We start from the raw sequence: 10009 nt of genomic DNA on the forward strand, positions 1-10009 counted from the left end.
AGCTCCACCTTTTACTGGCGCTGCGCTAGTAGCTCACGAAGAAGTTGCAACTGCATCTCCTGGAATCTGCGCGTGTCTTCGTGTTGCTGCTGGATTGCCGAAGTTAAAGCTCGAAGCTGGTCCTCTGCAGCCGAGCGCGCTCCTAGAGAAGAGGCAATCGCCTCCATTCCACCTTGCAAAGCTGTGGCGAGCTGGGCAACAGGAGCCGGCTTCTTCTTTGAAACTTCTTCCGCTGCTTGCGCCCCGCCACCCTCCACGTCCTCACCGTCATCCTCATTAATAGCAGAGTCTAGCAACACTTCGCCACTAATGCCTACTCGTCCGCCAAAAGCATCATTCAAAATGGCCCAAAGACCTTCGTCCATTTCGCTAATGCGAGCAGCATTTCCTGACCTCTTATGCTCTCTCTTCTCCTTACGATAGATGCACTTTAGTTTCTTGTACTTGAGCGATACCTGCATGCAAATAATATTTGTAGCTAAACGTTAGTGAACGAACACAAGTGCAAACAAAGCAATAAACGCACCTGGTCGTGGTTGAGTACCACACCAAGCTCTTGGGAGAGTACGCTGGCAAAGTACTGCCATGCTAGCCCCTTTTTGTTTTTGGTGTCGGCGCCCTCAAGCCGGCGCTTGACGTCTCCGTCAGAGAAGCGCAGTCTAAGCAGCTCTCCCACCATCTTGTTGGTCCACTTCACACGCTTGACCTGGCACTTGGCTTCTTCCTTAGCTTTGCCTTTTGATTTCGCGTTAGTCTTACGCTTTGTCGAAGCAGGAGCTGCAGCCGCAGCTGATTCTGAAGTCTCTACGACAGTTGAGGGCGAGCTGCTAGCTGCAGGTGAAGGTAAGCGGCTTGGCTGTGGCAACAGCAAGATGGTTGGCGTCGTTGTTGGCGCAGCTGGCTCAGTGACTGAGGGGGGCGGGGACAGCTCTTCAGTGTGCTGTGCGGCGCCGAGACTAGCAGCATTGGGCCACAAGCCAAGACTTGCGAGGAGACTCGGGTACAATTCGCGGGCTGGCAAGTCTGATGGCATCGGATGAAAACTGCTTGTGACCAGTCAGACGAGGCAAGCGGAAGTTTGCACTTGGACAGCTCGTGGCACACCGTGTCGAGCCGTGGGCTCTCGTCCAGTCACGATTGTTTTAACCCTAATCTACTTTCACGCAGGAACGCGTTCTCTACCTGAACAAGGACCTTAGCACCATGCCAAGAATCTCAAACCGTGAGCGGCTTCGTCGAGAAATTACCACCAGCTTAGCACTCTCAGAGCCGCCGTTGATCAAGCTCGGTGCGTCGGCACGTACTCGCCTACAAGAAGCCATTGATGATGACGACGAGACCGACATGTTACTGGAGCTACTCTACGTAGTAGAGACGTCTCGCTACACCATTCCTAGGAACCGCCGAGGCCTTCGATCCTCACAAGTGCCTCACTACCTCAAACGACTTTCCATCGGACAAGTTCCTGTCAAATATTCGAGTATCAAGGCCTGCGTTCTTTGCTATCGTAGGCCTGCTACAGACGATGTCTGTTTCGAAAGCCCTGTCAGCAAGATGAAAAAAGCGTCCGTAGAGGTTCATTTGATGGTCGCAATTAAGTATTTTGGATGCTATGGACATGGTGCCTCTCGGGACGCCTTGTCCCGTATTGTCCAGCCAGTCCACAGCCGTACGGTACTTCGACTCCAGCTTTTGGATCTTTGTCGCGTACATCGGCAGGTTTCCTATGGCGTATGCCAGCGTCGATAAGCTTACCTATAATTGTGCCACATAGCGCCTCTTTTGTCAAACCCGACGCTCGATCCCCCCCCCTTCCACTTAGTATAATTTCCTTCAGTGGTGAGCCCATTCACGCCGTCGCGGTCCCATAGCACCTTCTTCTTCGCTGCAGGGATGCTGCTGGTGGCCATGGTAGGAAATCGGCAAGTAAGTGGTCCACACACCTTTTCAGAAAGCCATCAAAAGACCAAAAGCTCCGGTATCACTATCTAAATTTCAGATACATTTTAGCCAATGAAGATGCTTCAACTAGTAATTACCTCATCTAAAATTCTATCTGAAAGCAACTCTGACAACCACTATTAGTGGTTGGATTGTACAGACGATCCCCTCGGTAGTCATCGCGCTGGGAGCCAAGAATTAATTCCTGTCTCAGGGTATTCCTATCCATGAATGTACGACAAAAATGGATCCGAGTACATTGAGATGGGTTCAAGTGCATCAAACGTTCCACCACGATTGTTCCGTAGCTTACTCCAAAAACAATAGTGTTGACACCATTCGAGAACTCGATAAAAGTCAACATGCCAGTGGCAGCGCTCGTTGTAGAAAATGATGCGAGATCCCCGCAGTTCATCCGCAAATTTTCGCACAAGCTGGTACTTCAGACGACTTTTTCTCACGGCCCCACAAAGAACCGGTCGTCGTAGTTTGTGCGGCGACACAGTCAAATAAGGTTCTCCGTCCTGTACCCCGATGGTCCATCATGTACATGTTGACAGCCTCTTTTAGTCGCTCGTGCAGATCCACCATGTCCGATTCCACTATAGATAACCCCGTAAAAATCGTATTTATTTGTTAGAAATGCTTGACTACGAAGAGTATGTGGATAAAGTCTTACAAGCGATGGAGGAGTAAATAGGGCCCCCTTGAATCAACCAAACATTGTGGGCCGTCTTGGCATCGCCAAATGTAGCAGGAAGTCGCTTGACGAAAACGTCAATGGTGGGATCAGCAAACTCAGCTGCCTCACAGATACCGGGGTAGCATAACGGAGCGGTATAAATCGCACACTCAGCGCCTTTACCTCCTATAGTGGCGGAGTCAGAGCCTAAAACACTGTACCAGAGGTTTTCACCACCGAGCCACTGGCCGCTTCCACTGAAGGGGTAGGAGGGTCGAAAACACTGATAAAATGGGCTTGTAGCACTGAAGTACGCCGACACATAAAAAGAATAGGATCCGTTTTCCAACAGCCAAGCCGTTGTCGAAGAACCCGACGACGACTTCTCGTGCTGTCTGAAATATGTTATTCTCGAATTCGCTATAGGAAGCCTACAACGGCTGCATAGTTTGGCGAAAGTAGCATGTAAAGGGGGCATGGCCAGCTCAAGTAGTCGCCCAAGCTCTGATGAAAGTATAAGTTCGTCGGAAGATAGTTCGAACGACTCGGAGGTACCGTATCCCACACCTATTTAGACAAATGATACGGCTAATACCTTGTAATGCAGTCAAGTGAAAGCACGATCTCGACGGGGCAACCATCCAGAATTCGACCTACCTGGCAGCTCATTTGGTGGTCAAGTCAATCCACTGGAGGCACGCTAGAAGGATTTATGGCAAGCTTACCTAGTCGGACTACAGTGAAAAGTTACCCGTGTACAATGCACCATACCGCTCTCGGTGACAACATGGTACTTCAGGAACGACACATGATGCGCATAGTCTTGACCAAATGTACCTCTGCCCGTTGTGCTCTTGTTGGAACATGTAAATGTCGCTACAAAATCAATACTTGCGACCAAAGCGTTCTTTTGACCGTACATCAAGACGGACAACACTCAATGTTGGACGCAGGCGAAAGTTCCCCGCGAGTGGCAAAACTGACAGCAGAGATGAAAGTCTTTGTACAGAATGAAATTACGATTTATTCTGGTGTGACTCCCTATCTCGTGTTTATCCGGTTGTGTTCCCAGTTGCGCGGGCCACCACCGCTTGAGACACAAGTACAAGGATACATGAAGCGTTGGCGAGCAAAACATCGAGATGACTTGATGCTACCGGTTGTTGAAATTTGTGCACGATCAAAGTTCGAGTTGAGCCATCAACCGGCTCAAGACAGATATGGATTACTCGTGTTTTGCGACTCTATTTACGAAAATGTTAATTTCGTGCCAAACATTGGAAATGCATCTGATGAATCACCTTTTCGAATGGGACTCACGTGCTATTCACTGCTGGAAGCGTATGCTACAGTGCAGGAAGAACCTCGCTGCATCACTAATCTTCACGTAGATAACACACACAACTTGGTATGACAACGTTATAGCGTGTTTTTCCTTGGATATTCGGACTGCTGTGGACACTTCTTCCCACTGGTGTATTACTGTGCATCGCAAAGGAAGGCTGAAGATGTTGCTTGGTGCCTATCGTACCTAAAACGCGTGATCTTCAGCTTTTAGGAACTCGATTTTCTCCGCAATACATGATGACTAACGCTGACAATAGACAGTACAATGCATGCATCTGTGAGTTATCCACCACCAAGATTCTTATGTGCTGGTATCACGTTTGTCAGAACGTGTGGAAAATATCCCGAAAACTACCCAAACAGCAGCGAAATCGAATATTTAGTGATTTGAACGACCTTCACTTCTGCAGATCAGAGAACGAGTTTGATCAGAAGAAAGCAAATATCGTGAATAATTGGATGATTATTGGCGAGACCTCTGCTTGTTTTCGAGCTGTTGCTAAGAAGATTCGCCGCCAGTAGTTCGACAACCCTCGATTCTCCAAATGGCAAGCATTCCACACACCTCCAGGTTACGCTACAACTAACAATCCCGTGGAGCAATACCACCGGAAGGTTAAATTGGTGAACAGTACGGCTCGCGCTACGCCAATTGAAATGGTGCAACTCTTGGACCAATCGCGCATCGGTTTTATAGCGAAAATGCAAAGTTCTCGAGTATTACGCAAACATCAAAGCGATTAAAACAAACTACAATAAAATTAAGAAACGAGGCGATCTAAGTGCAACTGTGCTTCTTCACGTTGGAGATCTACGAAGTCAATTCGTGTTAGTGAAGCAATCCATTCCCGAAACGAGTGTTGCTACGGCTATTGGGTCTACACGACTGACGGTGTTGCCAACTCACAAGGTATCAACTTCAAGAAAGACAAAGCCGCCAAAGAAAAAGAAGAAACCTGAATTCGATGCCGATGACGTTAATCAGCCTATTAAGTCTTCACACACGCTGCGCATGCAGTGGGAGGGCATGCCGGAGGACGGGTGGGTAGTCGATGTGACGACTAGGGCGTGATAATGTCGCTTCCACAGCAAGTATAATCAATACTCTCATATTATCGAAGCAACAAAGATACTAGGACTCCCTTGTCCTGGGTTTAAAACCCCAGCCGGCCGGTTTCAATCGCGTGACAAGCGTCAAAGAAGTTCGACTGTTCGCCCTTCTTCCGCAATCGCTTTAACTCATCTACAAACCGTCCGTTTCTCCGATATTCCTGTATCTGTACGCTGTCCAAGCGTTACGGACTTTGAAAATGTTCCTGTACAACGTATGCAAGCTGTAGAATCGCATTGTAAACGACTCGAGCGTCCAAGATCAGCACCATGTCGCACTTTATCCAACAGTGTTTTAATTCGGTTCACACAGTGGAAGCGCCCAACCTAACCCTCAGTGGTCTAGCCTAGATTTACAGTGTTTTAGGCCAAATCGTACTGTGTTGAAGAATGCCCCTCCCACTATAGGATCCAAGGCCGAAAACGTGTACCCGTCGCAAGGTGTACCACCTGTTGAGCGGGTGGGTAAAAGTAGCATTGGATGAAAAACCTTGATCGATTGCCCAAAACATAGCCTGTGACAATGTTACACAGGCGCCATCGTGATACCACGATGGCCAATCAGACCTCAGAACAGTTTTCTGGTTGGCGCGGTTCGAAGTGTCGAGACCGCGCCGTTAAGAAATGAATCCCAGAGTTTAATTATCTTCCTCATCCTAGTGTATGTTAGTAACGGGTTGCATTTACCCCGTTACATAGCCACAGTCAACACACCAGGCAGTCGCATGGTCACTTCAGAATAGGCGTTTTGGATGTTGTTACGGGAAGATAAATTGAAAAATGAAAATACGTAATTGCTGCTGTTTACCGTCAACGCCACCATTAATTAAGCCTTTCAAAGCTATAGCAGGAGACGGATGCGTACTATCCAAGATTTCAACGCGCTATGATACCATTTTCTTCTCGCTCTTTTGATACCGAGTTCCTATGTCCCTATGTAATACATACATTCAATGTGACGCATAGAGATTGGCAATTCGCTGTCCTGTCTAGTTTGACTTGGTATAAGTAAGAGTGGGTTGGGTTGATGTAGTTCGATTTGGAAATCGATAAATATGATTGTCTAAATTCATGGAGTATGTCTTGACATAGGGAATTCGGTACATGCACAAACCGAGTATAGTACATATTGTTACGATTGCTACATTGGAGCTTGCCGATGTGTGCGAAGAGATACAATAGTGCCAAGTCCAGGAGAAAACAGATCAAGCGAAAAAAAGAGGTGTAAAGATTTGTGGAGGCGCGTTGTGTTAAAAAGCTTAGCTTTTCTTCTTTTGCATTGAGAGAGCAAAGGAGACTCGAGGAGAGATCGTAGTTACGATCAGGAATATGCAGGAGTAATGAAAGTTGGTTGATTTTGGCATGTGGTTTAGGTATCTAAGTAACCATGCCACAGGGTTATGAGCTCAAAGCATACGATGGGAGGGAGCAGTCGTGGATTTCCTACCTGAAGAAGCCCCCTCCAGCATCAAAGATCTCGTCTGCTATTACGTCCCCAACATGAAAAATATTTGATAAAGGTCCTGTCGGATATGCATGGTTATTAATAATCTGTAAACAGTGCCTGTTGGCGGGGAAAAAAAATTCTCTCACGGCAATATTATCGGCATTTGCAACCGAAGTTGCAACTAGCAAGTCAGCCCCAGTACAGTAAAATTAAGTTAGATTTGCAACGCAGGGGTGCACATCGCCATAGTAAAACCAAGGCAAGGTTGTAAACGCATCTTAGCACAACAGAAATCGTACAGGAAGGTGAAGGTCGTGCTGCTAGACGCCTACAAGGATCACAGTGCCTAGGGCTAGAGCTGTGCCCGGCATCACATCCACGAGTTCTGGGACCGCAGTACTGACAAGGGTGCCGGCATATGGGTGCTGGCCGCCAACGTAGCAGCTGAAGTAGCAGTTGAGACAACATTTATTTCTATTCTTTCTAGGCTCTTGCCTCCCAGTCGGGGGCAAGACACAAAACTAACTAACATAAATATCAGTCTTCTTTCTACCTTCAATGCCCCTCTGCGAGCCAAGGGCATATCATTTTGAACTAGTTCAAAGGAACTAAAGGTGAAGAGCCATACCAAGTGGTGAAGACCAACAAAGGCACCATTGAGGACATGAACCGCGCAAAGAAGGGCGTGGCGTTCTAGGTGACAACACGGGAGCAGACGAACGACACTGAGCGTGAGTACGTCAAGCTAACGCTCCCTCGCTTCAGCAGAGGCACCGCCCAAGAATAGCTAAAATGAAGCCATAAATTCGTGCGTCTATTTCAGCTTAAGAAACGGACGTCCGAAGAGAAGATATGAACCTGCAGCTAGTGCTGGAGAACGAGGCACTGGAAGCGTGGCAGTCGACATCAGAGGACAAGGAAATGACAAGTCCGACCCAGTTCACAAAAGGCGTACGCGTGCTGGGGACGTACGTACGTTCCGAGGGCTTACAACTAGCAGCTGAAGGAGGGCCTATTCCTGTTCGCAAAACGTTGCAGTGAAAATGTGTAACAATGCCGCCAGAGAACGCGGGAGATCACTCGCATACTGCGAGAGTTGCCGATAAATCTCATGCACTTGGACGACAAGTCCATGATAAGATACTTTAAGCGTGCGATGCCTAGAGATGGCGTGCGTATGAGTATATGGGCATTACATTTAGCAGTATACCACAGGCAGTGCTGTACTTTGAACGACTTGAACAGTCTGAACTCCGGGAAGGCAAGGAGAACAGGAAGGACAAGCAGAAGATGAGCAAGCCGAACAAGTCGGGTGGTAAGCAAAGTAGTAAGAGTGGGTTTCACAGCAAGTCGAGCAATAACGTCTCAACCAAGGCGTCGAGTAACAAACATGAACATCACAGTGGCAAGTGATGCAAGCTGCACAAGACCGCATCACACAGTGATCAAAAGTGTTTTACGCAGAAGAAGAATGACAAGGGCAACTACAATCAGAAGTCATCGGCAAAGAAGTCGGAGACCAGTAAGTTGACGCATATGGACGACACAGAGTGGGACTACAACTACAGTGCCGATAGTGAAGGAAAAGTCATCACTAGCGTCCCCAGTAGATCTGAGGTTAGTACTGGACGACCAATGCGACTGGGAATACGGCTATCACAAACCAAGTCGAAGCGCGTAGCTTTATTCGATACTGGACGTACAACCAGTCATATTAATGCCAAGCTTGCGATAGCAAATCAGAAGCTGGACTTCGAGAAAAACTTATCGTCCGTGACCTTGGAGCAAGTTGACGGCAAGATCAAGTCGGACGGAAATATGATCGTGAAGTTTCGATTTCTGGACCTGAACTATGGTTCCAGAATCACGCACCAGTTCAAAGTGATCGAGCACACTAAGAACCAGATGGTCATAGGTTGAGACTTGCTCAGTGCACTCGGTATTATTGTGAACTTGAGAGACGGCTAGGTGGGGTGAAACGGGAACACTGTCACGGTAAATACGGGTGTAATGTCGATGGCTCCGGACAAGCAACGAAGAAGAAACTGCCCGTGGAGTTGAAGGAAGTGGAAACACCAGCTGAGGTGAAGGTAGATAAACGACACTTCGGTCATGCCAATAGAGTTAATTGGTGATGCAGAGATTGACGAAACAACGTACGACAAGTGGTGGTGCTGCTAAAGTACTTTGAGATGTTGTATAACGGGCATTTTTTTACATCCCCAAAAGCGAAGTTCGTGTGGACATCGACTGAGAATGAAGCATTCGAGGGGATAAAGGAAGCGCTTGCTAAAGCTGTGCTATTATCATTTGCGGACTTCTCGAAACCCTTTGATATATATGCCGATGCTAGCGGCAAGCAACTTGGTGGATTGATCCAGCAGGAAGGCAAACTGATAGCCTGTTTCTCAAGGACACTCGCAAAGGCACAGCAGAACTACACGACTATGGAACTTGAGCTACTATCGGTTGTGGAGATCCTCAAAGAGTACAGAACTATGTTTCTGAGATTCCCGGTGGTCGTTCATACCGATCATAAGAATCTGATCTATCCTACGGAGAACTCACTACGTGTGAAACGGTGAAAGCTCTTTCTGTCGGAGTATCGACTGACCTGCGAGTATGTACAAGGGAAGAATAACTTTGCGGCAGATGCATTTTCACGCATGGAGTGCAAGGCAATGTCGAACGAGTGCAGCGATAAACTAACAGAGGCAACGTTCGTGGATCCGGATACGTGCGTGTTGGAAGGAGAGTATATTAAGCAGTATCAACAAGGGGATGAGTTAGTGTAGACCGTGACCCAGAAGTGCATGAACGGTACAGGTGACCCCGTATTGAGAATAACATGGGGGCGCGATTGCTAACGTACCAGAAGCAAGTCGTGATTCATAAGGTGCTGCGTACGGAAATTGTGGAATGGTATCACTTGAATTTAGTTCACCTTGGAGCTATGCGTGCTGTGTTCTATTGGTCGGGCATGGAGAAAACGATAGTGGAATATTGCAAGAAGTGTATCACATGTAAGAAAGGAAAGTTGCATGGAGGACTATAAGCGTTCGGCAAGCTGCCCCCGAGGGACATGCATGTAATCAATCCGTTCGACATTGTGCACACCGACACGATAGGACCCTACGAAAATGAACGTCAGTATGCTCTTACAGTAGTTGATGATGCTACTCGTTGGTTGGAGGTCTCCGTAGAGCCAGGCAACCGAGGAAAGACGACGGCAGAGAACTTCGACGCAACATGGCTGTGTCGGTACCCGCGTCCAAAAGTGGTGATTTTCGACAGAGGGAATGAATTCAACACAAGTGAGTACAGAGAGATGTTGGCCAGTTACGCCATCAGGCCGAAGGCGATATCGGCTAAGAATCCGCAAGCGAATGCTTTATGCGAACGCGTACATTTGGTACTAAATAATTGTATCAGATGCAGAACTGATGCGGACTGGCGTAAAGTAACTCAGTATGCTGCTTTTT

At 47.6% G+C, this 10009-nt stretch overlaps 4 protein-coding genes across 4 annotated transcripts; 2 read left to right on the plus strand and 2 right to left on the minus strand.

The window, feature by feature from the left end:
• Positions 1 to 11: 11 nt before the first annotated feature.
• On the minus strand, positions 12 to 1033 carry PPTG_17772 (hypothetical protein; the record flags this gene model as incomplete). Its single annotated transcript, XM_008915555.1, has 2 exons — positions 12 to 455; positions 527 to 1033. 2 exons carry the CDS (start codon positions 1031 to 1033, stop codon positions 12 to 14), a joined length of 951 nt encoding a protein of 316 aa, XP_008913803.1.
• A 170-nt stretch (positions 1034 to 1203) lies between these two features.
• Positions 1204 to 1749, plus strand: PPTG_17773 (hypothetical protein; the record flags this gene model as incomplete). Its single annotated transcript, XM_008915556.1, has 1 exon — positions 1204 to 1749. One exon carries the CDS (start codon positions 1204 to 1206, stop codon positions 1747 to 1749), a length of 546 nt encoding a protein of 181 aa, XP_008913804.1.
• A 603-nt stretch (positions 1750 to 2352) lies between these two features.
• PPTG_17774 (hypothetical protein) lies at positions 2353 to 3545 on the minus strand (the record flags this gene model as incomplete). The annotated part of the gene is made up of 3 exons (XM_008915557.1): positions 2353 to 2543; positions 2621 to 2809; positions 3395 to 3545. The coding sequence occupies 3 exons, from the start codon at positions 3543 to 3545 to the stop codon at positions 2353 to 2355; spliced, it is 531 nt and encodes a 176-aa protein (XP_008913805.1).
• A 1082-nt stretch (positions 3546 to 4627) lies between these two features.
• On the plus strand, positions 4628 to 5565 carry PPTG_24165 (hypothetical protein; the record flags this gene model as incomplete). Its single annotated transcript, XM_008915558.1, has 3 exons — positions 4628 to 4658; positions 4804 to 5011; positions 5448 to 5565. 3 exons carry the CDS (start codon positions 4628 to 4630, stop codon positions 5563 to 5565), a joined length of 357 nt encoding a protein of 118 aa, XP_008913806.1.
• Positions 5566 to 10009: the final 4444 nt, after the last annotated feature.

The sequence above is a fragment of the Phytophthora parasitica genome, assembly GCF_000247585.1.
Source record: "Phytophthora parasitica INRA-310 unplaced genomic scaffold supercont2.72, whole genome shotgun sequence".
In the NCBI taxonomy this organism is placed as follows: Eukaryota; Oomycota; class Peronosporomycetes; order Peronosporales; family Peronosporaceae; genus Phytophthora; species Phytophthora nicotianae.